The sequence below is a fragment of the Equus przewalskii genome, chromosome 18 (assembly GCF_037783145.1).
Source record: "Equus przewalskii isolate Varuska chromosome 18, EquPr2, whole genome shotgun sequence".
NCBI classification, from domain to species: domain Eukaryota; kingdom Metazoa; phylum Chordata; class Mammalia; order Perissodactyla; family Equidae; genus Equus; species Equus przewalskii.
Window position 1 is genome coordinate 38,471,780 of NC_091848.1, and position 27,225 is coordinate 38,499,004.

The following is a 27,225-nucleotide window of genomic DNA, read 5'->3' on the forward strand; positions in this document are numbered from 1 at the left end:
CAGTAAAAGAAAGAACCCTGGTCTACAATATCACTTCTGAAATTACTCTTTATTCCTCCAGTTCTGACTCTTCTAATTGATTCTAAAACTGTTTCTTATGAAACCACATTTCAAGTCATGCTCCAGATTAAATATTGAAATATGTTAATGATGTTCACCAACATTTCATGATTTAAAATTGTATCGGGATAGCATTTAAGACTCTCTCCAGTATGACTGACATGACCTGTTTCTTCTGCGTAAGTCCCTGACTAGTCTCTTCGCCAAGTGCTGGACCGCCATGTTCTCTCTCATCTTCTGTCTTTTGCCCATGTTCTCAATTTCTGCCTATTAAAATTCTGCTTCTAGGGGCTGGCCCCGTGGCCGAGTGGTTAAGTTCGCGCGCTCCGCTGCAGGCGGCCCAGTGTTTCGTTGGTTCGAATCCTGGGTGCGGACATGGCACTGCTCATCAAACCACGCTGAGGCAGCGTCCCACATGCCACAACTAGAAGGACCCACAACAAATAATATACAACTATGTACCGGGGGGCTTTGGGGAGAAAAAGGAAAAAAATAAAATCTTTAAAAAAAAAAAAAAAAATTCTGCTTCTTAGGGCCTGGCTCAGATTCAGCCTTGGCTGTCAATCCTTCTCAACCACTTGTACCCACATCCATCCATCACTTGCCTTCATTCCTTTATGTTTTATTTGCATTGTTATTTAAATGATCAATGACACAGAGTGCTTTCGTCTTGTTCCTCTAACAATATTGTAAGCTCTTTGGGCACAGGGACTGTGTTTTATAATTTTTTATTCCCCAAAACTGCTAATGTAGTGCTTGAATACATAATAGGTATTTGAATGATTATGTAAATGTGGTTTTTTCCTGGTCTTACATTTCTTGTTTTGATATTTCTTTGGTCTTCAGGGCCTTTCAGAGAATGTTTTAACTTAAACCCCCAGCTTTACCCTTGTCACATTTTCTGTGGCTTCTAGTAATCAATTGTAGCATTTGTCAATCTTGATAAGAAATTCTTAGCTCTCTTCAGCCTTCTATTAGTTTTATAAGGTTTTGCTTTTAGCCTCTACTTAAAGATTCCATCTATTAACCCTTTTCTTCCATAAAGTAAATTAATCTGCTGATAATTATGTAATATTTATATATACTGGTAAATATACTGATATGATTGGAAAAATATCCTGGGGCCTTAAAGGTGGCCAGAAGTTATTATTTTGATGCTTAACTGACTTTCATGTCTGGCAAGTGAAATCAGTCCCATCAGTTTTTAGTTACACATCATATCATTGGCTAATCTAAGTAAAACATGTATTCGGAAGATTTTGTTCTCTACTTCCCAAGGAGAGTAGGGAATGGGTGACAGTCCCATGTAAAATTCTTTATCTCTGACTCACTAGGTAAGAATGACAGGTGTTGCCTTTTGTAATTATCAGTAAGTATCATCGACATTGAAGCTATTAAGAATCAACATATGGCAAAAGGAATTTCGCCCCAAGAATGTTTCCCGTGTAGATTCCATTTTATGTTGTGATTCACACTGGCTACTAAGAGTCAGGAGTCTTGTTAAGACACCAGGACACAGAATCTCAAAGTACAATATGTGGAAGATTAGTTCTAACCTGTCTTGGACTTTATAACGTAGTTATAAGAGTGTGTTGAAATTGAACCTGGTGGTTTAGTAATGATGAAAGGAGTTTGATGGCTAGTGGTGATGATGGGGCAAATTGGAATGTAAGAATTTGGGTGTTTATCCAAGCCTGTCTGTGGGTAGAGTTAACTCCTTCTCCTCTGGTTATGTTACCTAAGGTAATTTCCCTAAGGAAAAAAGAGGCTTAAGTACTTGCTAATTTATAATGTCCATCTAAGGAGCTGTTTGAAATTTAAATTGAAGTGTTTATCCTTTATACGTTTTAAATCGTCATTATAGTTTATATTGTTTTAAAGTTCCATTTTTGTTGGTTTTGACCAGTATTGGTTTTTTTCTTTTTTTTCAGATGTAAGTTCGTTATGGAGTTATGTGTAATCAGTTTTCTGTATTTATGACCTAAGCCTGGAGAATAAATAGAATGAGACACATTTTTTTCCTTAAAGATTGGCCGTGAGCTAGCATCTGTTGCCAATCTTTTTTTTCCTTCTCCCCAAAGCCCCCCAGTACATAGTTGTATATTCTAGTTGTAGGTCTTTCTAGTTCTGCTGTGTGGGACACCACCTAAGCATGGCTTGATGAGAGGTGCTAGGTCTGCACCCAGGATCCTAACCAGTGAAACCCTGGGCCACTGGAGCAGAGTGTGTCAGCTTAACCGCTCGGCCACGGGCTGGCCCCAGAATGAGGCAACTTTTAATATCATTGACAGACTCACATCAACCATGACTACAAGTTGCCCAAACAGCATGGTATAGGTAAAAGAACAAATAGTTTTGAGTTGGAGCCTTCTCAGAGCCTAGAGCTTAGACTAGCTCATATCAAATCTAGGCTCTGAGAATGCCCCAACTCAAAATATACCATCTTTTAGAAGTAAACAACTTAAGAATGAATTATTTTTTGGTGATTGGTTTACATGGTAGGCTAAAAAGTGATCCTTCAATATTATAAGCATCTTACCAGTTTTTCTTCAGTTCTTTGGTTAAAACTAAAAATTATGGAAGATTTGGTGACTTGTACAGCATTTTTTAAATGGTGTTTGGTTCTCTAACAGTTATTTAACTTGTTAATTGAAACAGGTTTAGGAGCTACTGAAGATAAAAATAGACTAGTTACGTAGATCAGTAACTCAGCAGTGTGTCAGCGTTTGTTGTGCTCGCTGTTAGTACTGGAGATGCCAACCTGAATGAAGCTGGGACTCCCTTGGGACTTGAAAGTCAAATGCGGAAACCAAGTCTTAATATAGAAGAGTATAAAATGTGCTGTTAGAGTTCAGTCCTGTTTTTGACGTTATTTCATCACTTAATTGGTTGTAATAGTTTTGGAATATTGTGCATAATCAAGAACACTGAAGCATATACATTTTCTTAAACTTTTTTGTTACACTCAGATTTTTAGAGTCTCTTATTTTGTTTGAAGTGTTGGGGACATTTTTAGTTAAGCAGTTTTCAAAACTGATCCTCATTGCTGTTATGTGTACCTAAAGGAATCCAGTTTCAAAATATTCTTATAACAGAAAGTAGATCAGTGGTTGCTAGGGGCTGAGGATGGAGACAGGCAGACTGATTGCACAGTAAGAGGGAACTTTTGGGGGTAATGGAAGTATTCTGTCTTGGTGGTGGTTACACTGGTGTATACATTTGTCAGAACTTGTTGAACTGTACTCTAAAATGAGTGCATTTTATTGTATGTAAATTTTACCTCAAGAAAATTGATTTAAAAAGAAAACTAGGCAGTGGAAAAAATATAGTTTCTAAATATTCCGTTATGTTGGTATTTGAGCACTATCTCCCCAACTAACTCTTATCTTCCACAAATGGCACAAAAATCTCTTGTCACCCTGTGTGTCCTGGTTTTTTTATTTGGGAAATATGATTACTCTATGTACACATCAAATAAAACCATCTTTCTTTATAAATTGTATATTATGTTCAGAACATCATGACAAGGCAGAGCAGTCCAAAAGAAAGAGGAGAGTTAAGTACCTGCCCTACTTTTGTGTTATAAGCAAAGTTCATTTTCATTGGCCAGCCAGTTTTCAGCTATGAGTGAAGGATGAATTTTGGTCATATTGCTCATTCTGTACAGAACTGTGCTACATTTGGCCTTATCCTGAAACACTCTAATGTGTTATTTCCCTCCCATTTCCCTCAGGGGTCTTTAAACTGCAGATGAACTTCCCAGATAGATTCTTGGGGGAGACTAGGACTCAGGGCTGATAGGAAACCGTTGGGGTTAGAGATGAGGGAGGGCGAAGAAGAGAACTGAATTCCTCGCTAACTCCTTTAAGTGCTGGGGTAAGATATGGTGTTATTTCCATCTAGAACTTCCCCTAGCCACTGGAGTATCTAAAGGACTACTGAGTTACTGCAGCCCTGTGTTAGTACTTCCGTAATAGCTAGAGTCTTACTCTCTAATTAAAGAGTTGGTTATCCAGACCTTTATGGCTCTGTTTCTCTTTTGCTGTCTTTTAAGTCATTTTCGTTGCTTATTATCTACACTTTCTATTTGTATATGAGTTGTTTGGACTCAGAACGTTTTTTTTCCCCCTGGAGAAACAGTGATGATGTTGGCGGTAGGTTCTCCAGGCCAGCCTGGGGAAGCCTACTAAATTTATGGTGTACTCGAAGAATAGTACCGTAGAACTCTCCCTATTCCCACCCCAAAGCATCTCCAGGAATATTTCTTCAGGGGTAGATTTCTCAGGATATATATGTATGGGGTTTAGGACTAGACTAGCTGCAAACCTGGGATAAAGGCTCTGACAAAATGGGATGATTAGGGAAACACAGGGTTCTGTGGGTTAACCTGAATCAGTGTGAGTTGGGCTTGGTTGCTTATAATGAAAAACCCAGAGCTAGCCTAACCAAACACACAAGGGTGATGTTTTTCCTCATGTAAGGAGAGTTTGGAGGTGCTCTGGCCAAGGCTGGAATGGAGGCTTCGTCATGCCAAAGAACCCAAGTTCTTCCTGCCTTTCTGCTCTGTCCTTGGGATATGGCTTCCATCTTCAAGGCCGTCTCATGTGCCAAGTTAGCCATTACAACTGTATTCCGGAAAGGAGGAAGGAAGAACAAAAGTATACTCCTGGCTCTCTGTCTCTCTTTTAAGGAACTTTCTCAGAAGTCCCACCCAACAACTTCTGCTTAATGGTTAGAATTTAGTCTCATGGCCCCGCTTAACTGCAAGGGAGGCTGGAAAACGCGTGTCTCTTAAGCTGGGCACATTATTTCCTTGAATAAAATTGGGGATGAGATATTAAGAAAGATAGGCAGTTTCTGCCACACCTGGTCATGGAAAGTCATGAAAAGTTGAAGGAAGATTTACATCTTAAAAGGAAAGTAGAAGGGCTGGTCCTGTAGCATAGTGGTTAAGTTCGTGCACTCTGTTTTGGTGGTCCAGGGTTCGCAGGTTTGGATCCTGGGCGCGGACCTAGCACCGCTCATCAAGCCACACTGGCAGCACATCACATAAAGTAGAGGAAGATCGGCATAGACGTTAGCTTTGCAACAATCTTCCTCAAACAAAGAGGAGGATTGGCATCAGATGTTAGCTCAGGGCCAGTCTTCCTCACAAAAAAATTTTTTTTAAAGCAATAAATAAAAGGAAAGTAGAGTTATTCCACGGTCTCTGCATGCAGCGAGAATAGGGCCTGGAAGAATTGCGGCATTTAAGGGGGGCTTCCAAGTCTTGCCCTCTGCACCGTCATCCTTAGCGCACAGCTGAGAACATCCTTGCCAGCAGCGGAGGGAGCCTTTTGAAGTCAGGGGGAAGAGCAGTTCTTAGGCAGTAGGTCTGGCAGTTTCAGGGGGAGGCCCTATGGCCAGATGCCTGGGGCAAGATGATCGACTGTCATTTTATTTAGTGGTTAAGTGGATAAGTTGGCATCTGCTCTACTTCTCCCTGAAGCAGAGAGAGGGAAAGGAACACAGTTCAGATCTCTGCGTTAAGTACTAATGCATTGGTTCCTTGTTGAGGGATCAAGACAGATTGGCAAAAAACAAATTTCCACCATTCTTGACCTCTTTATTGTACAGTTGTGTGACAGTGGTAGAAACTGCCTTCTGGCATTATTTTGATAATTTATTTGTTTATGTTGTTATTTCAGGTTGGTGTCTCCAGCTAGATTGTAAATTTCTTGATAATGGAGATGTTTACGTCTTACACTTTTTTGAGTCTCCATCCTTGATTATTAGCGTATCACGTTACCAGTCAGTATTTGTTGATTTGAGTAGATGTGTTAGAGCAGTGATTCTCGACTCTCTTGGATCTTGCATTCCTTTTATGATTCTGAAATACAATTTGTAGATGATATAATTACTTACACATGTAGTTTTTTAAAATTGTTAAAATGCCTTACCTGTAATATAAAGGAGAATTTTAAAGAAAGTAATGTATAATAAAACAACATATATTTTCTTGTGTAAATGCTCAGTGACTGTACTAGAAGATGTAATGAAGTAGTCAGATCCAGGTGCATGATTAAGTCAACCTCCAAAACCAGTGTATCATCCTCCTGAAGAAATGCCACATTCCATGTAGTCCAGAAACCAGGCCGAGCTCCGGCGCACACTCTGCTCTGGGATGCTCCGCTTCCGACGCTGCAGACCCTGAGGGAGCTTGCTGGGTTCCATGTGAGGCTCTCCCAGAGGCTGTTTTCAGTCGCTGTGTGTTAGGAGAGTTGTTTAGACTTGGGCATTGGCCTAGGATGACCAAGGAACCCCAAACCATACCCACCAGACCTATATTTGCCCAAGAAAAAAATTCCAGAAGCAAAACAGTAATAAGAGTTCCAGCCAGTAAAAAACATGAAGTGCCAATGCTGAGGCTAGATAAATGCAGAAACTAGATTTGAGCTCTGCTGCTGCTGTATGCTGTGGCGTCTGCCAGTTGCTGGAGTAACTGAGGCAAGTAAGTGTTTGAAAGACAGAAAACAATCGTAAAATGTGAGCGGTTACGTATTCCTTCCACAAACACCTGTTTTTCGGGCGCTGTGCTCAGCCTAGAGAGTCACAGACAGCCCTGGTCCCCTTTCCTCGGGGAGCTCATATTCTAGTGAAGAAGACAGACAAGTGAGTTTAACAAGTAATGGCCAAACTGTTGTTAAGTGTTATGAAGTAAACAAAAATGGGCCGAACAGCAGGGTAGCTGCAGAGGGACTGACTCTAGATAGGGTAAGTTGGGAAGCCTTCTCTGAGGAGATGATATTTAAGCTGATACCTAAAATATGAGAAAGGAGGGTCAAGAGCTTTCTAAGCAGAGTGAATAGCATGTGAAAAGGCCTTGAAGAAGGGAAATGTTTGCCTTTTTTGAAAAAAAGAAGGCTGGTTTGACTGAAGCCTCGCCAATGAGACAGAGAGGGTTAGAGGTGTCAGAGAGATGAGAGGGGTCACACAGGCCTATGATAGAGGACATTTGGGTCTAATTCTACGTGTAAAGCAAGGGAGTGACAGGACCTAACCTTTTAAGGTCACTTTTGCTGCTGTGAGGTCAGAGGCAAAGAATGAACGTTCTTTGGAAGAGAATGACCAAGTTGCACAAGGGGGAGTGGAAGGGTTCAAGGAAGTGACATTTACATTGGGTCTTGGAAGAGAAATGTGAATTGCGGTGTGGGAAGGGATGGGGAGAAGACCAGCCAGGCAGAGGGAACAGCAGGAGCAAAGGCGGGGAGGTCTGTGGTCCGTACTGGGGGAGCTGTAGAGATGGTACAGCAGTGGTTCTCATATCAGAGCCTGCATCCCCTTCCTGCACCAACCTACAAGGAAAAGGCCCAATTTAAAATAATAAAGATAAAATTCTTAGAATATTTCCAACATTTTGTATTTAACACTTGGAAATGAGGCTAAATAAGTATATTCATCTATATGCATGTAAAAATCCTTTGATGGTATGTGGAATAGAGTAAGAGTTCTAGTCTCAGGTAATTAAGGTCAGATTTTTCAGCATTATTAAAATTGTACAAGATACAGGACCTTTCTTTGTTGTGTTAAGCTGCATCTGTGGCCCCTGTCCATCAAATAACCCGTAGCACCCCCTCCTATTCATCATGACAACCAAAAATGTCACCACGTCTTTTTATAGGACTGTCAGAAGGATAATACTGTCCCTTAGTTTCCACATATGTAAAATGGGCACAACTACCTTTAATCTCATAAGGATTAAGTGAGATGGTACATATAAAATGTTAGAGTCAGGGCCTGGCTCACTGTAAGGATTCAGTAAGCAGGTAGAAATAACTTGTTAGCAACTGAAAATACGGGGTTAGTCATGGACAGGAGAAAAAGACTGGAGATGAAGTTTGGGAGTAGTGTACAGAGGTTGATGTAAACATTGCAAAGCATCAGGCAGAAACTAACAAGATTCCGTTTAAGAGGGATAAAGGGAGGGTCCCATGGCTATTTCCTAAAATCTGTTAATGAGTGAAGGCTGAAGAGATAATGGCTGGGCAATAGTTCATAAGAAAAAGGCAGGCAAGCCCAAGATTAGCCGTGGTATAATTCAGTTACTTAAAAACAAAACCACACAGCACTGGCAGTGCATTAATGTATAACGTCCAGGTCATGGAATGTTGCCATCGCATATACAAGGTACCACGCGGGCTGTGCCTGGGGTTCAGTTTGGGAGCCAGGCTTTAAGAGGGCTGTTGACGAACTAAAGGCAGTGGGAGGAGAGCAGCTGAAAGGAAAAATGCTACTGAGTCTAGGTATAAAAAAAAGTTACAGGAGAAGGCCTGACAGTTTTTCAGATAATTTAAAGACAGCAACTTTTGGCAGAAGAGAAGTTAAATTTGTTGTCTCTAGAAAGCAAATCTAGGACTTTCTTCTGGAAGTTGCAAGAAAGCAGATACTGATTTTGTAGTAAGCCGTCAGCCAGACACTTGATTGCTCTTTTCAGGGGTGATGTAGAATAGAATTTTCTGGATATAGATGATTTCTGAAGACTTTTCCAACTCCTGAAGTGGATAATAGAATAGACCCCAGGATGGATCACCCCACTGGTCACCTGTGTTGGTGCCACTGATATACAGCAGCCTAACAGGTCACTTGTTTCTAGCAAGACTCAAGGCAGAGTCTCCTGGGCCCGTGTTGATTTCAGACAGTTGACTACCTGCAAGTAGCTGAACTCAATTGGCCAGAAAGTCCCAACTCAAGACCTGAGGAAAAGAAACACTAAGTAGGTACACTAAATGCTCTCTTTTTTCTGACAAATTTACTTTGACTCACTCCCTCTCTCTGCCCCTACCCAACAAACCCTTCACCCTTTGGCTGTCCCAGCCAGTTTGCAACTGAATTTTAGGTAGTTTAGGTCACCCTGATCTAATTATTCCAAAGTAATTTCCCTTTTCACATCGTTGCTGTGTTAGATTAAGAGGTCAGGGAAACCTCTCGTCGGTTTCTCATAGTCACCCCCACCCGGCAGAAAATTCTTCATTCTCTGACTCTTCCTAAAGCTGTGCTCTAGAACAGGGTTCTTCCCTGGGGTCAGCCCATCAACTCCCTCAACGTATCTATGAAATTGTATGTGTGTGTGCATTCTCCTCAGGAGAGGGGTGTTGGGATTCATTAGATTTGCAGAGGGGTGTGTCTATAAAAAGATTAAGAACCGTTTAACCCAGCCTCTTCTTAGCTAAGGCAGAACCCCGTTTTTTGTTTTTATGCTGCAGGTCTTTCAGCTGCCTTTAGTTAACTTCCAGACTGAGGTGTTGTGACTTGTTCCCAGGACCGGGTTAGTTGGAAGCCTCTCCTAAGCTCCTGCTTGGGCCCGGAGCCCTTCTTCTGTGATCTTAGAGCTCCCTCTGCTCAGTTCTGTCAGAGCACTTGCCATACTGTATTGAAAAGGTCCATTTATGGGACTATTTCCCACGTTAGATTTGAACAGGGGCGGGAGGGGGGGGCCTATGTTGCATTAACATTTGTATTCCAAACACCCAGCATCATACCAGGTGTGTGGTACATGCTCAAAAATGTTCTTGACCTGAGCCATTTGTCCATAATAAGCCAACAGATTCTTCTTTCCGTCCCAAGCAGCCAATGTCATCAGCACTCCCCCTGCGCCAGGCATTAGGTTAGACATTGGCAATACAGAGCTCCCTGCCTGGAGCTTATGGGCTATATCCAAAGGGGATGTGATTTTTGCCACCCCGGAGCTGCTGCGTGTGAGCCATATGCATTTACAGTAGTGCTGACCTTGCAAGAACTCCCCTTCCATAACAGACATTAGTTACATGCACATATTCCGCTATTTTCATCACTCAAAACAAAAATGAAAATGCCTTTTTCTAGGCTTCCTCAAAACCATCCATTAAATATCTCTCCAAAATCTTTCTCTTTGAATACAGCTTTTAATGGTTTGCCTCTAAAAATAGAAAATATAGATTGAAGATACTGATAAAAGAGGTGTCAACATTTAGGACCATGTTCTGCACATAGAAGTCTTTCTTGTTTTATTTTTCAGAACTCAGTAGGAAAAATTGATGAGTAAAAAAATGAATAAAACAAAATCTTTATGTCTGGTTCACTAGTCTGTTCTTTTCTAGCTTATACATATTTTTAATTCCATGGATTTCGGTTTATGTCAAACTATGTTTGTAGTTTTCCAATTTTTATTTAAAAGCAGGAACAACCCTTTCTTCAAACCTGAATAAAGTAGAGCAGAGCCATTGGTAGCAGGGCAGCATCCCTGAGGGGATGCAAGGGAGCCTGGTTTAAGAACTACTGGATCAGATGGTAGTTATGGGTCAGTAGTTGACTTGGGCACGCTCTGTCCGCAGAACCACGTGTAAGGAGAGCCAAGCCAAGAGCGCTGTGTTGTCTCTATTTAAAAGTTCATTACTTACTACACTTAGGAGTGCATGACTTTTGCTGGTACAGCAGAAGTCTTCAATAGATGTGTTTTTCAGAAGGTGTGCTCTGCTGCCCCCACGTGGAGACTGATTTAGCAGGTATGAACTAAAGCTCTGGCATCTATAGTTTTAAATAACTCCGCTAACCTAGGAGAAGGCTTCTTTTATGTGATCATTGAAGGGCAAAAAGTTAATGTAGTACTTGTGTCCAGAAATATCTGCACTGCTTACAGGAAATACGACCTTCTGGCTTCCTGAGTTGAGCTTCAGAGATATTTGAAATATTTCTACTTCCACTGCAGTCACTGTTCCTGCTGCCTGAAACACTGTTCCCCTAGAAATCTGCATAATTATGTCTGTAATTTACTGTCTATCTCCAGCCTCTAAAACATGAGCTTCATCTGGGTGGGCATTTTATGTGTTTTGTTCATCGATTCATTACAGGCTTCTAGAACATTGCCTGGCATGTTGTAGGCAGTCAGTAAATATTGGTTGGATAACTACTATTAGTGAAGTAATTCAGATATGTTATTGGTTTAAAAGATCTCTTGGACTTCTCTGGAAACCTAACCTCCTCCATCGATAGCTTTTTCTATAAGAGTATTCCAAGGGCCAAAAACCAGACGCTTAAGTGACAGTGTGCAACACTGCCATACAGTGGAGTTGGTTGGTTCTTGATGGACTGTACCTTTATTTTCAAAACAGGATGTGATGTGGTCTGACTTCGGATTTCCTGGAAGAAATGGACGGGAAAGTACATTGTGGATCGGCTCCCTGGGGGCCCATACACCCTGTCATCTGGACTCCTACGGTTGCAACTTAGTATTCCAGGTCCAAGGAAGGTAATGCACAGGCGCATGCATGAGTGTGTGTGTGTTGCACAGGAAGAGGAATGAGTATCAGGTAGGTGGCAGGACCCCAAGGTTTAGTCCCAGCTCCATCCTGTCAGCCTGCCTCATGACCAGGGCAGATCTCTTAACGTCTCGTTCACTTTCCTCCTTTGTGAAGTGAGGGGAACAGTTTACTGGTGGTTTCCACGTGTGTCTCTCAGCTGTGATGAGGATCGTCTTCAGAAAGCTGATCCTGAAACTCCAGGCTTCCACTCCCAGTTCAGCCAGACAGTTGTCTGCTTCGCTCTTTTACATAAGAGTCTGCATTTGTAGCTTTCAAACTTTTATTTAAAAGGAGGGACACCCTTTCTTCAAACCTAAATAAATAAGAATAGAGCAGTTTGTTGAAAGGAAGAGGCTTTGCTGCTACCTGCCAGTGCTGAGGGGATGCCTGGGAGCCTGGTTTGAGAACTACTGGACCAGATATTTATGGCCCCTTTCAACTCTAAATTGTAGTTTGTGCCTCCATGTAGACACCATGCAGTATCTTACTACCTTAAGTCGGTTTTTATCTCCAACTGTCTGTGGCCCCTAAGAGATGCCGGGGCTGAGTCAGGCAGCACTCTGGTAGTCCCTGGTTCTGGGAGTCCAGTGAGAGTTAGTGTTTCTGCCACTTGGAGGATGTACTCAGAATGCTGTATGTGCAGCCTTATTTCCCCCCAATTAGTGATGCCCCAGTCTCCTCCCTTGGCCTCTCGGGACATTTACAGGGAGCCCAGAGGGAAAAGCAGCAAGGGCCACATGCAAGTTCTCAGACCCTTTGGACGTGAAAAGGATTATGAGGATTATGAGATCTAAGAGAAACAGTGAGTGTGTTTGTGAGTAGATTTCACATGCGAAGTACTTTGAAGACTATAAAATGGTGTAAGGTAGTCCACTCCTTGATTCATCAGGTCTTTTTTAAAGGTCCTTGAACTTCTCAGGTGCATTATTATGCACCTTGGATGCAACAGTGAATCAAGTATGCATGGTCCCTGCCCTTGTGGAGTTAATAGTCTGAACTTAAACTCAGTAAGGGAGGGCATCATTTTAGGTAGCTGCTTTCCATGTGTTCTGAATTGGGAAATAAGCCAAAGAAATTCAAGTTGGAAAAACATTAGCAAAAATACCTGGGTTCTTTCTATGGTATAAAATTAACATAGCTTTATGTGAACTTTGTAGTAGAGTGTATTTTATGGCCTCATATAGCTCTGCAGTAGTAAAGTAACTATTCCGTAAGTGGTCGTTGAATATCCTGCTGTGCAGGTACCACATGTTACAGTAGGAATCTGGAAGTGAATGAGGTGAGTGAACAAGACGCCTCTGCTCTAAGAGAGTTTACAGCCAGCATGCAGGCAAGCCCACTGCTAGCTGTGATATAAGGCAGGCCGTGCATGCTCTTGAGGAAGGTTTTATAGAGCTGGAGAACTCAAAAGTGAAGAGAGAACGTTCCTGTTGGAAAGAGCAGGGAAAGATAGAGAGGAGCTGCCATTTGTGATGGACTTTGAAGGATGGGTAAGCGTTCAAAAGACAGATGGGAGGGGCCGAGTGACCAGCACGAGCAAGACCCTGGGAAGGCATGGGATGTAGAGGAGCCTGTGAGTGGTCCCGTGTAAGTTGCGCATTAGAGACAGAGGGATTAGGTCGGAAGGGCAGGTGGAGCCTGGGGGTCTTGCCTCCCAGGCAAATACTGCTTATTCCCTGTCCTCTCAGCATGCAGAACCAAGGATTCTTGAGCAGGGAGGACAGGATGACAGACTACCTTTTCCGATTAACAAGAGGAGGACGCATATATGTTACATTTTAAGCCAAGCAAAGCAAATTGTATGAGATGGTTATCATTATGGCTATTTCTTTGGGAAACACAGCTATGGTGCAGGAGAAGGACCTGGTACCTGGAGAGGTCAGGAGATCTGTGACCTAGTCCTGGGTCCACCACCAACCATTAGCCCAGTGAATGGCACTGAGCAAGCACTGGTCCCTCTTCCACTACTTTGAAAGTGAGATTAGACTGATGATCGCTTAAGAGCTCTTCCAGCTCTAACATTCTAAACATACTGAATGCCAGAAACTGCTCCCGAACTCGTCACAGGTACAGTGGAATGGAGCAGCTTTGTCATTTCTAAGGCAACTAGAATACTTCTTAGTTTGAAAATAGCAGCCAACTGCATCCCGGTTCTAAAAGGACACAATTGCCCCACTGTAACTGCAACAGGTCACTGGAGGGCGTGAGGGCTTTTCCAGAACTGGGTGGTTTTTATATCTTGCTTTCTCTTTGCTTCCCCATCTGTGTATTTCTGTCGCTGTCTTTTTCTTCCCTTTTCACAATTCTCCCTCCTTCTCCTCCCTCTGTTGGCTCTGAAGTATGGGTGTGTCAGGCATGTTGTGAGTTAAGATTTATCACTTCTATTTTTCAAAAATATTTAAAGTGATGGAAACATTTTACAATTTTTTCTTTTTGAAAATTCCTATATTATGCAAGTTTCTAGCTATGTGGCATCATTTTTGCATTTCTCTTCCTTCGTGGATAAACTTAACAAATGTTTAACTTAAGGAATTTATAACCCAAACAGAGAAGTCTGGAAACTATTTTAGTTAGAGCTCTGGGTGGTTCCTCTGGCTAAGAATGCAGGTATTTGAGAGGGTGGAGCTCGTGCTGGGTAGCTCTAGAGTCAGGACAGAAATGGTTTATGAGGAGGCAGACTTTGATTAGAGATAGGAAGCAGTGATCTTACAAACTAGATCTGTCCCGGCAACAAAGGGGCTGCCTCAGGGAGTCATGAGCTGTCCACTGGTTGCTGTCCTCCCCCGCCAGGTGTCTGCAGAGGGGATGCCAGCCCTGAGTGAGGGATGGGCCAGGTGACCACTGAGATTGCTCCTGTATTTCTTTATGGATTGAATTAAAATGAGTAAAAATGAACACATGGCTGCTGCCCTCCTACCTGTTACGTCTCAAGTTCGGTGTACTAACTTGTATCTTGCTTTTTTTAATCAGGAAAAGATGGCATCTCTTTCCTCCTGAAGATACTCCTTTCCTTTATCCAACTAGAATCCCTTATGAAGAATCTAGCGTGTTCAGCAAAGTCAATGTTGTCAATCCTGATTTAAAACGTTTTCCTCAGTTCCGGAAAGCTCGAAGACATATGGTTACGCTGAGCCCAGGACAGGTAATGTGGGCTTTAAACATCGATGACCTGTCAGTGGACCCACCAGCTGTAACTTCTCTCAAGTCCTCATGCCACATGCCTCCCCAGCAGTACAAATGAGCATGGTTTTCCTCTCTGCCGTGCTGCTAGTGGGAGGCAGCTAGAGGCTTCACACACGGACTTCTCGGCTTCACAGGTCGTGGAAGGGAAATGGGAGGGGGTACACAGCTCCCCCTACTGGTGAAGAGGAGAATGGACTGTGGAGGAAGACGAACTCACAGTCGTTTTTATTCAGGTTAAGAGAAGGTGTCAAGGCTTGGGTACTTGAGCACCCTGGAACATTTATTCACAATTAATGTCTGGTCAGCTGTGCTAGAACCCAAACACAGAAACGCAGGTTGGAATGCATCCAGGTGGTGGGCCAACAGAGCAGAATGAGCTGAGAATGATTTGCTTTTAACTGACTGCCTCTGAAACATTTCCAAAGGTATTGTACTTAGTGCTGCTACCCAGGGGGACAATCCCCTTTACAACTCCGGCAGCTGCTGTCTTCTATGTTATTAACAATTTGAAAGGTTTTCTTAGTCTCTAAGGAGACTTTATGTCCTCGACCATCCCTCTTCCCTGCCTGTTTTTCTTCCTCTGCTCCCTGCCCACCGGCTCTTTTTCTGCTTCCTTCACACTCAAGTACTCCAACTCTAACAGTTTGACTTGACCAAGTTGCCTCATCCTGCGAGCAGTGGCTCCTCACTGACCCGTGCCCCCAGCCCCTGACACCCACTCTTCTCTTTTCTTTCTCTGTAGATTTGCCTCTTCTGGACATTTCCCATAAGTGCCGTCATACAAGTATGGCCCTTTGTGTCTGCTTCTCTCACACACCATGATGTTTGCAAGGTTCATCCATGCTATAGGATGTTACCAGTACTTCATTCCTTTCTGTGGCCGAATGTGTTCCATTGTGTGGATATACATTTTATTTCTCCGTTAATCAGTTGATGGACATTTGGGTTGTTTTGACTTTTTGGCTATTACGAGTAATGGCTCTGGGGTTTTTTTCTTGTTTCCCTTTCCTACAGCAATATTACTATAAATTCATTTGTATTCCTTTTTTTTTCTGGCAGCCTCAATTAGGGTGTGATTCTAAAATAACAATAAAACGTCCTGTTCTTGTGCTAACCATTTTTTGTTTGGTTTTCAGGTTCTCTTTGTTCCCAGACACTGGTGGCATTATGTAGAATCCATTGATCCTGTCACTGTCAGTGTAAACTCGTGGATTGAGCTGGTATGTTTTTCTTTTAAATAAATGTAATCTCTGCTTTTAAGATATACAAAATTTGTCTATAGAACTTGGTGATTAATTTTAACCAACACTCCAGTCTTACTTTGTCTTGAGATGCTATAATTTATGTATTCTATTTTCTGCTGATGGATGTTTAGGTTGAAAATAGGATTCTTAGTGACGCGCCATTCTCTTTCTCTGGAGGGTACACCATGGGCCCTGATGTCAGCATGCAGGGTCTTCTGCCTTGACCAGTGTTGTTAGGAGAATTGTGTTGGGCCTGGCTGGATCTGCCATTTGTGTCCCGTGTTGCCAGTCCCTTCCCACACCATCTGGGCTTCTTGGTTCAGGGTCCTCATTATGAATTTCAGAATTCTTAGTCCTGGCTTACCCATTTTCTCAAAGCAGAGTTTTTCAGAGCTAGGTTTTTATCACTTCATTTCTGCCAGAAGCCTCTTCCCTCCAGTGTGCTATGCTTAATCCTGGTTGTGTGCTCTACTTGACAATTAAAATGGCTGCCATTACAGCTCACGTCTGTCTCTTTAACCTAAGGCTTTGATTGTGCCTATACCCTGTTTAACCTGAGGCTTTGATTGCATCTCTCTTCTCTCTCTGGCAGCTACATCCTCCCTTCAGTCAGGCTTTTCTTATCCTCTGGTAATGGAAATGCCTTTGGCATAGGTGGAGCATAAGGAAAACAGTCATGGGCCACATAACGAAGTTTTGGTCAACGGTGGACCACATTATACGCCAGTGGTCCCATAAAGCCTAGGTGTGTAGTAGGTTATACCATCTAGTTTTGGAAGTACACTCTATGATGTTCGCACAACCACAAAATCACCTAATGATGTGTTTCTCAGAACACATCACCACTGTTAAGCAACACTTGACTGTACTGTAACAGGAAACTGTTTTATGGGTCTTAGAGAAGAGTGATGGGTAGCCTTTGCGGATTAGGTGAGAGGTATGGCAGGAAAAATTCTGCTCGTAGCATGCTGAATTGGAGTTGGAGCAAACGTCAAGGTGTAGTGTCCATGGAGTCCACCTCTGCTCCCAGCGCCAAAGGCACATCTGCAGTAGTCCTGACGGATGCTTCGCCCCCTAAGGCGGCTCATCTGTTTTTAAGTACTCGAGCTGTCATTTGCCTGCTCGTGACCATATCCATTATTTCTGAGACTATATAGAATTTTTTTCTTTTTCAAATATTTGAAGATACCTGTCATGAGTCCTCTTAATCTTTTTCTTTTCCAAGCTCAAAACCTCTGGTTTCTTTCTTTTTTTTTTTAAACATTGGTACCTGAGCTAACATCTGTTGCCAGTCTTTTTTTTCTCTCTCTCTTCTTCTTCTCCTCCCCAAAGCCCCCCAGTATATAGTTGTATATTCTAGTTGTAGGTCCTTCTGGCAGAGATATGTAGGACGCCACCTCAGCATGGCTTGATGAGTGGTGCCGTGTCCGCGCCCAGGATCTGAGCTGGTGAAACCCTGGGCTGCTGAAGCAGAGCGTGTGAACTTAACCACTCAGCCATGGGGCCAGCCCATTTCTGTATTTTTATCTCTTCTCTTACACTGAAAATCTGGGTCCTTAATAACAGAAACATATTTACTTATTTGCTTTATCCAGCAATATATTTGTTAAGATGTAAAGTTTGCAGTTCCAGAATTCCAATACTAATATGACTAACCATTAAACTTGCAAGTAAAATTTAAGATTTTTTCACAAGCTGTTTTGTTATTTGACTGTATCCCACTAAGGGAGTACAAAGCCCTGTGTTCAGAAGTCATTAGGAAGGAATCCTTTTCATTTGTGGTTATGTTACTGATTTCAGTTAGGTTCATTTATTTCAGTTTGTTTTCAGTATTAGGATTTACTTTTTCCCCCATTTTGATCTAATTTAATATTTTGAATATGTAAAACATTTAACTTGTCAAAGTCACATTAGAAGATATACTCAGAGAAGTCTCCCTTTCGTCTCTGTCCCCTCTACTCCGTTCCCCCATCCCTATAAGGATCCACTTTTATTCGTTTTCATTTCATTATTCCAGTGTGTCTTCTTTGTAAACATATATATACAAATACGTAAATGAATAAATATACTTATGTATGACTACTTATATGTGAATAAATAAGAATTTACATATTTATGTATTTATGTGCTTGTTCATATTTGTTCATTCATATTTCCTCACTTTTCTTACACAAAAGGTAATAAACTATTTATAGTGTTCGGCACTTTACCTTTATCACATAACAATAATATCCTGAATTTAACTACATAGTGGTACAGAGAAATGTTCCTTTCTTCTGTTATATATAACTTTTTTACAGTTATATATACCCCATATATGGGTGCACCATGGTTTATTCAGTAGTTCCCATATGAATGGATGTTTGGGTTATTTCCAATCTTTTGTAATTATAGATAATGCCAGTGAATAACCTTGTACATATGTTTTTTTATATTTGTTGAAATGTGTCTTCGGGGTAGAGTCTTAAAAATGAGTTTGCCAAGTCAGAGGGTAAATGTATCTTTAGTTGTTAGGTTTTGCCAAGTTCCACTTCGCGGTGATTGTGCCGTTTTGCATCTCCATCAGAAGTATGTGAGAGTGCTTTCTTCTTCCACAGCCTCACCGACGGATGTGATGTTGAACTTTATGGCTTCTGGGTTTTGAATTATAGTTAGAAAGATTTCATGCTCTTCCAGATCGTGAAGGAATTCACCTGTGTTTCCTTTTAGAATTTGGATTGTTTCATTTTTTTACGTTTAGGTTTCTTATCCATTTAGACGTTTATACTAGTGTATGGTATAAGGTTGAGATTTAGTTTTATCTTTTACCAAATGACAATAGAATTGTCAGTGATGTCATTTATTTTAAAGTCTGTGTTTTTTCTGGTGGTTTGAAATGTGACCTTAATCGTATACGAGAGATCTGTACATACTTGGATCGATTTCTTCCATTGGTCTTTCTTCCTATTCTTTCATCCCTTCTATCTTGTTTTGTTTAGAGAGTATGTTTTAATATCTGTAGGGCTAACTTCTCTCCTAGCTTTTCTTTTGCAGTGTTTCCCTGGCTCTTCTTGAATTTGTTTTTTCAGATGACCTTTAGAATTGACTTGTCTAGCTTCAGGGGAAAAAAAGATTGACATTTTTATTGAATCCGTATTAAATTTTATATGAACTTTGTGATGTCGAATTATCCTGTGTAAGAATGAGATACCTTTGTACTTGTTCCAGTCTAATTTTCTTTATTTCACGAGTGTTTTAAAGTTTTCCTCATGTAGGATTTGCACATTTCTTTTTAAGGCTTATCCCTGGGTAATTCATCTTTTTTGTTGCTGTGGTCTGTAGAGTCTTCTCTTCCATTATATCATCTGACTAGATATTGTTTGTGTATGTGAAGGGTATTGATTTTTGTGTTAATTTGAATTATTTTATTGTTTGTAGTGATTTCTTATTGAATTTATTGGGTTCTCAGGCATCTCTCAAATTACCTGAAAATTAAAATAGTTTTTACCTCTTTTTTTCATTTGTTTGCATGTAATTGTTTTCTTTTGTCGGACTACATTGGCTAATAGCTCCAATTCAATAGTAAATAATGGTGGAAATAGTGGGCATCCTTATCTTGTTTTTGACTTTAGAGAGAATTCCTTGAGTGATTTCTCTCTCTTTTTTTTAAAGATTTTATTTTTCCCTTTTCTCCCCAAAGCCCCCCGATACATAGTTGTATATTTTTAGTTGTGGGTCCTTCTAGTTGTGGCATGTGGGATGCCACCTCAGCATGGCCTGATGAGTGATGCCATGTCCGTGCCCAGGATCTGAACCGGCGAAACCCTGGGCTGTCGAAGCAAAGCGCGCAAACTTAACCACTTGGCCACGGGGGTGGCCCCCTTGAGTAATTTCTCTTTTTAAGTTAAATGCTGGATCTGGAGCTGAGTTTTATATATATATATTTATAATCATGTTAAGTATCTCTCAGTTTGTTACATTTTTATTTTTTAAAATCAAGAAAAGGTGTTGAATTTTGCTGAATGCTTTTTAAACATTGATGGAGATGATCATATAATGTTCCTCTTTAGTCACTATGTGGTGTTTGAGTAAATGATATCAATGTATTTTCCTAATATGGATCCATCCTTAATTTCTGGAACAAATCCCACTTGATTGTGGTGTATTTTTTTAACGTACTGTAGAATGCTCTTTGTCCATATTTTATGTAGATTTGAATTTACATGGCCTGAAGGGCTTGAAAGCCTTCACCATGGTCTTTTTAGAAGCTTGTTATATATAGTCGTCTCTTAGAGAATTTTCCAAAGGATTGGTATCATTGAGTATAACAAGCTCCAAGGAAATACTTACAAGTTTGGTCCTAAGACTTCATACTGATTTAAAGTGGATGCTTTCTGTCCTCCACCAGTCTAGGACTCCAGGTCCTTCTTATCTTCTTTCTGTGTACTTCACAGTTTGAAGACCATTCATTCTCTCTTGAAAAACTGGAGTGCAAAGTAGGAGCTGAGTGATTCTGTCTTCCTCTTCGTATGTTGCTTTTATCATTGTCTCTTCGAGCACTGGACCATAATTCCTTCTCATTGCCAAATTTAGCTGCAAAAGCCCCTAGGTTTCAAAGCCTGCCGTATCCATATGGCTCAAGCTAACTCCAGGCCCTGGTATTCGCGTCGTGAGTCACATCGGTTTGGAAGAAAGTAGAGATTCTAGTCCAGTTCAGGTGATGTAATATTCATCCCTTCTTAGTTTCTCCGTTAGAGAAATGCAGTCTGTCTGTTCTGATATATTCTAGGGGATAAAGTACATTCTCAATTCTTCTCACTTGTGCCTTTTTCATCCTTTTCACCTTATTCTTTTAGTATTGAAATGTATTCATTTTATCAGTATTTGCCCAAACTTTGTTTTAAAGTATTTTTAATTTGTAAGGGCTTTCCTCTCACTCTCATATTTTTCCATTATTGTGTCTTTTATTGTATTTATACATATAAAAGAGTATATATATAACATATTTGTAAGATATAAAGGAAAATATAATGAATACCAATGAAATCACCTAACCCCAAAACTAGAAAGTTAGCAGTAACCTGCATCTGTGTTGCCCTCTTCCCCACCCCATCTCGTCTGTCCCCTTCTCTAGCCTCATTCTCTTGCTTAAACAAGAGTTTTATCACATATTTGTATGTCCCTGTAAAATATGTTTGTGTAGTTTTACATGTTTTTGAACTTTATACAAATGAGATCATATTTAATGTTGCCTTCTGGGGCTTGCTTTTTTTGAAAAAGTAATGGCTTTATTGAAATCTAATTCACAGACTATACAGTTCACCCATTTAAAGTGTACAGTTCAGTAGTTTTTGGTGTATTCACAGAATTGTGCCACCATAACGTAAGCAATTTTAGAACATTTTCACCACCCTAAAAAGAAACCCCATATCTATTAGTAGTTACTCCCTCATTTTTCTCTCTGGCCATAGGTAATCACTAACCTATTTTCTGTCTCTATAGATTTACCAATTCCAGAATCATATAGTATGTGGTCTTTTGTGGCTGGCATTCTTTCACTCAGCATAATGTTTTCAAGATTCATCCATATGGTAGCATGTGTCAGTGCTTCATTCCCTTTTTTTTGGCTGAAAAATACTCCATTGTGTAGATAATACCACATTTCGTTTATCCATTCATCAGTTGACAGACATTTGGGTTGTGTCTTCTTTTGGCTATTATGAATAATGCTACTGTTAACATTTGTGTACAAGTTTTTGTGTAGACATATGTTTTCATTTCTCTGGGGTGGAATGGCTGGGTCACATGGTACATTAGTCAGGGCAAGCTAGCAGGCTGGACACTCGGACAAGGGTTGAACTTCAATCTGGAGTCTGAAATCTGTAGGATAGGCCAGCAGGCTGGACACTCACTCAGGATTTCTGTTACAGTCGTGAGGCAAAATCCCTTCTCCAGGAAACCTTAGTTTTTGCTCTTAAGACCTTCAACTGATTGGATGAAGTCCACCCACATTATTGAGGATAATCTCCTTGACTTAAAGTCAACTGATTGTGTAAATCACATCTACAAAATATCTTCACAGCGACATCTAGACTAGTGTTTGACCAAACAGCTGGGCACCACAGCCTGACTAAGTTGACTCATAGAATTAACCATCACATAAGGTAACTCTATGTTTAACCTTTTGAGGAACTGCCAGGCTGTTCTCTAAAGCAGCTGCGCCATTTCCATTCCCACCAGCTGTGTGTGAAGATTCCAATTTCTCCACATCCTCACCAACCCTTGTTATCTTTTTGATTACAGCCATCCTAGTGTGAGATGGTGTCTCATGTGGGGATTTGCTTTTTTTAAATTTAGTATTATGTTTCTGAGACTCATCTGTGTTGTAACATGTAGCTGTTCATTCATTTTCACTGTGGTATAATATTCTCTTGTGTTCCTGTACCGTAATTTATTGGTTCATTGTTCTATTGTTGGATAATTGAGTTGTTTCTAATGTTTTGCTTTTTTTTTTTAAAGATTTTATTTTTTCCTTTTTCTCCCCAAAGCCCCCCAGTACATAGTTGCATATTCTTCGTTGTGGGTCCTTCTAGTTGTGGCATGTGGGATGCCGCCCCAGCATGGCCTGAATGAGCAGCGCCTTGTCTGCGCCCAGGACCCGAACCAACGAAACACTGGGCCGCCTGCAGCGGAGCGCACAAACTCAACCACTCGGCCATGGGGCCAGCCCCTCTAATGTTTTGCTTTTATAAATAGAATATTCCTGTACACACGTGCAAGAGCTTCTCTAGAAAATATGTATATATGTAGGAGTGGAATTGCTGGTCTGTAGGGTGTACAGTACTCAAATTTACAAGATAATGCCAACACGTTTTCCAAATGGCTCTATCAGTTTGCACTCTGACCATCAGTGTATAAGACTTCTGTCTGTCAACGCACATTTCTCCACGACCTGGAATTATCAGACGTTCTTTTGCCAGTTTCATGGATTTTTCATTTTACATTTCCCTGATTATTAATGAAGTTAAGCATATTTTCATGTGTTTATTTGTCATATGATTGCCCTTTTTTTGAAATGCTTGTCTTCATATCTTTTGCCCATTTTTAAAAATTGGGTCATTTATTGATGTGTACAGATTATATACTCTCGATAGCAATCTCATATTAATTGTGTGTGTTACAGACATCTGGTTTTTCTTTTTCCTTTATAGTGTCTTTGATGAGCAGAAGTTGTTGATTTTCATGTAATTTATTATTAATGCTATAGTTTATTGTATCGTAAAAAAGAAAACCATATTCAGGCGTTTAACCCTCTCATTCTTGTGGCCCACCATGTTTATTATAATTTTTCTCCCATTCCTCAAACAATTAGCTTATCAAACTCTATAAGGATTATTCCTCTGTATGTAATACTTTTAAAAAAAATTTTAAACATGTCAGAATGGATAGCATTGGACAAAATATCACAAGGTGGTTCACACTTAATGCGTATGTCTTATAGACAGGATACATACTTAAATTTGATTGGTGAAATGTTCTACAACTCTTCTAGATGGCAGATGATAGTGAATATATAAAAATTGTGGTCTGCCAACAGTATATTCGTTCCTTCTGTAACAGAGTTTCTATTAATGAGAGAACAGAATACACACTTAAGAGAGACTCTATTCTATCTGAAGCCATGAGACACAGAGACAAATGAAGAAACCTGTATTTTTTTAATCAACTTAGGAAGAAGATCACCAGGCCCGGGTAGAAGAGGCAATCACACGCACACTTGTATGTGCCCTGAAAACTGCAGAGGATCCGCACAACACCAGAGCTTGGTTAAACCCAACCGAGGTAGGTCGCTTCTGCTTTTCATCGTGGCACTTAGTTTCCTACGATAAGTCAACCCCAGCTAGCACATTTGTCTTCCAGGTTATGTAAGTGCATATAACCATTCTAAAGGGTTTTCCTTTTTCCTTAGGTAGAGGAAACATCTCATGAAGTCAATTGTCGCTACTTAAATGGAGCTGTTTCTGCCTTTTTTGATCATTACCGAACATCTAAGGTAATAGAAATGCAAGCGCTGAGAACAAATGGGGAAGAATTAAATGTGCACAACCACATGGAGGTGGGACAAACAGGTCGCCAGAACTTAACCTTGGAAACAGTGAAACAGGAGGCAGCAAGTCCCTTTGGCCCTGATCTGGTTCCTGTAATACAGAGTCCTGAAGAAGCTCCCTCAGAAAGAGGAGGCATATTTGAAAGTGACGGTAAAGACTTTGTTGGCAAAGATGGAGAACACTTTGGAAAATTGCATAATACCAAGAGGCAACGAAGGATGAGTAGAAGTGAGAATGCAATTGTGGAACAAGTTGCTTCACATGGTACTACGGCCCCTTCTCAAACACTCATTTCTACAGATGACTTGCTGGACTGCTTGGTGAATCCACAGGTAACCAGGATAGTGGCACAACTTTTGATACAAGGAAGAAATTTGTGATTCTAATAGAAAATGACTTTTTAAATAATATTTTAAAATATCTTTTAAATAGTATGATTTTTAAGTAAAAGAACAGCAGAAGGTCAGTTTGCACGTGCTTGTAAATGTACATGTTCTCACCTGGTTAAATTTCAGCCTCCTGCCACCTTCTTGCATGCATGTTGCTCTTTGGCCACACTAGCTCTTTGTTATTTGTAGGCCCTCTTTCCTCACTGCCTTTATCTTTCCTCTCCCCTCCCATCCCTGCAGCCTATCTCAAATGTAAGCCCCAAGTATTCTCAACAGGAAGTAGTCTCTCCATCAGCCTCAAACAGGGGTCAGCCTGCTGCTTGTTTTTGTAAATAAAGTTTTATTGGAACGCAGCCACGCCATTCATTTACATATTGTCTCCCATGGCTTTAGGGTTACAGTGGCAGAATTGAGCCGTGACAGATTATATGGCCCGGGAAGCTGAAAATATTCAGTGTCTGTCCTCTTTAGAGAAAAGGTTTGCCAACCCCTGGCCTGTTGTATCCATTGGGTGGATTCTGGCCTTGATCTGAAGTGATCACACTTTTAGCACCTGCAGAATTCTCACTGGTTAACCCCTGTCATCCAGAGCAGGATACCAACCAGGAGAAGAGTAGGTGGGGGTCCAATATGAGGCCTCCTTCGGAAGGAACTGGGACATCTAGGAACACCAGTCCTGACAATCAAAAGGACTGGGTGCTGCTGCCTTCTGAAACTGACTAAAAGCTTGGTTTAGTGAAATTGATCCCGCTCTCATTTGCAAGAAGATCTGGGGATAATTATTACCATTACTGTGTAACTAAGAATTTCAAAATTAAAAAAGCATATCGATCTCTGAGTAACCATTCATGAAACAAATACATAACAGAAAAGATACGCAAAGTCACCTTTTAAGATGACTTGACTACTTGCCCCATCCTTCTCATGCTTTAAACTGAGGGTATCGATAAATCCGAAGACAGTGTATGCCTTCCAGGAGAGAGAGTGAAGGAGGTGTTATGTGAACGTGCTCAGGAAGAGTCTGAGCAAAACCCTTCTGTACCACCGTCTGACCACTATCTATTTACCTATTTATTTGATAATTGTCTATCTCCCCAACCAGAATGTCACTGCACGAGGGTTTGGACTGTTTTGATTATTGCTATATTCACGGAGTCTTGATCAGTGCCCAGCCATTATAGCTGCCTGTTAAATATTTGACTGAGCAGATCTGAAAAAGGAGACCTCTGGGGGCCGGCCCCGTGGCCGAGTGGTTAAGTTCGCACGCTCTCCACTTTGGCGGCCCAGGGTTTCGCCGGTTTGGATCCTTAGCACAGACATGGCACCGCTAGTCAGGCCACGGTGAGGCAGTGTCCCACATGCCACAAGTAGAAGGACCCACAACTAAAATATACAGCTATATACTGGGGGGATCTGGGGAGTAAAAAAGCAGAAAAAAAAAAAGATTGGCAACAGTTGTTAGCTCAGGTGCCACTCTAAAAAAAAAAGGAGACCTCCTTGGCAATACTCCATCAAATACATTGGAGCAGACGATGTTGTCACCAAGAGTAAGATGTCTCTTACCCTGAGCAGGTATATCCCTATATTGCAGAAATAGACATATCTTTATCTTCATTTTATTTTTTATATTTGCTACTCCTTTGACCACTGTTTTTCAAGTTGCAGGTTGTGACTCATTAGTGGGTCATAAAATCAATTTAGTGGGTGAGACCAGCATTTTTAAAAGAACAGAATAGGTAATTTTAGTGAATTTAACAGTAAATGTAAGTATTATTTTGTGAAACTTGGCCAGGAAAAATATTTTTGTGGGGCGAATATACTTCATAAAACTTTTCAGTCCTATCTGTGTATACAGGGCCTGATATAAAATGTGTATTTCTTTTTTTTTTTTTTAACAGGCTTAATTCACTGTATGTTGTTTTTCTTAGTGTAGGCTGGGATCAGAAAAGTTTGAAAGCTGTTCTCAAGCAAGGCATTTAATTCAGTTACAGGCATGGTCTTTGCCATGTGGAGACCTGGGAAGAGAGTTAAAACAATATGAATGGATTTCTAAACGTAAAGAGATCCTGGCTCACTTTGAAGGGGGAGTGGGAAGGTGAGAAAAGATAGTGAAAGGGGGAGGCTGTCAGTCACCAAGAGAGCTGGGTCCCATTTCCTCCTACATTTCTCAGATGAGCATGCCTGAATGAAATCAATTAGTAAATAAATACTTTGACCCTCTAGAGGCCGAGGAGATTAAAGGATACAGGCTCGGTGTTACAGCTAAAGGCACAGTATCCACGTAATGGCAGGGCCCACCTAGCCAGCAGGCACAGTAGGCACAGTGGCTAGGGCCCATGAGCTTTTAGAAGTCCACAAAAATAGTTTCTTTTACACTAAAAAAAGGAATATAATACAGCCTCAGTTACATTCATGTTTATATCAATACAGTTGCAAAGTATAATTTTTACTACTTTTTATAGAATAAGGGACCCACAAAGGTAGAAGTGCCTCCAGCTCATGAAAGTCCTAAGCGGCTCTGGGTATCAGGGATGTCAGGAGCCTTTGAGGGGGCTTCTTAAAATGCAGATTTCCAGGCCCCACTCGAGCTAGAGAATCTGACTCCTTTGCCATGGGCCAGAACTTGCAGGCTCTGCAAACACCTCAGGTGATTCAAATACCCAAAATGTTAAGAATCTTTGGCCCTAGCTTAGACCTCCAAGACCTAGCTCAGGCTCGAAGTGGACTTGTTTTAGCAGGGGCTACTTGCTGTGGGCAATTAGCCCTTCAGATTTACTGAACTAAACCTGTACTGTGGCCTTCCTGTAATTTTCAGCTGAATCTGACTGATAGGCTGAGGATTCCTCGCTGCTGTCTTGGGCAGTGTGGTCTTCTGTCAGCAACAGCCTGTGTTTATCATCAGGCTCTCCTGTATTTGCCTTTAAGGATAAAGATGTTTACCACCAAA

At 41.0% G+C, this 27,225-nt stretch overlaps 1 protein-coding gene across 3 annotated transcripts in view; it reads left to right on the forward strand.

Moving 5' to 3' along the window:
* HSPBAP1 (HSPB1 associated protein 1) overlaps positions 1-24,631 on the forward strand; it is a 50,646-nt gene extending 26,015 nt beyond the window's left edge. For all 3 annotated transcript variants that reach the window (XM_070583760.1, XM_070583758.1, XM_070583759.1), the window contains 5 exons: positions 11,187-11,323; positions 14,346-14,517; positions 15,695-15,778; positions 23,513-23,623; positions 23,751-24,631. In XM_070583760.1, coding sequence (XP_070439861.1) covers positions 11,187-11,323; positions 14,346-14,517; positions 15,695-15,778; positions 23,513-23,623; positions 23,751-24,269 — 1,023 coding nt within the window. In that variant the 3' untranslated portion in view covers positions 24,270-24,631. The remainder of the gene's footprint in view (positions 1-11,186; positions 11,324-14,345; positions 14,518-15,694; positions 15,779-23,512; positions 23,624-23,750) is intronic.
* Positions 24,632-27,225: the final 2,594 nt, after the last annotated feature.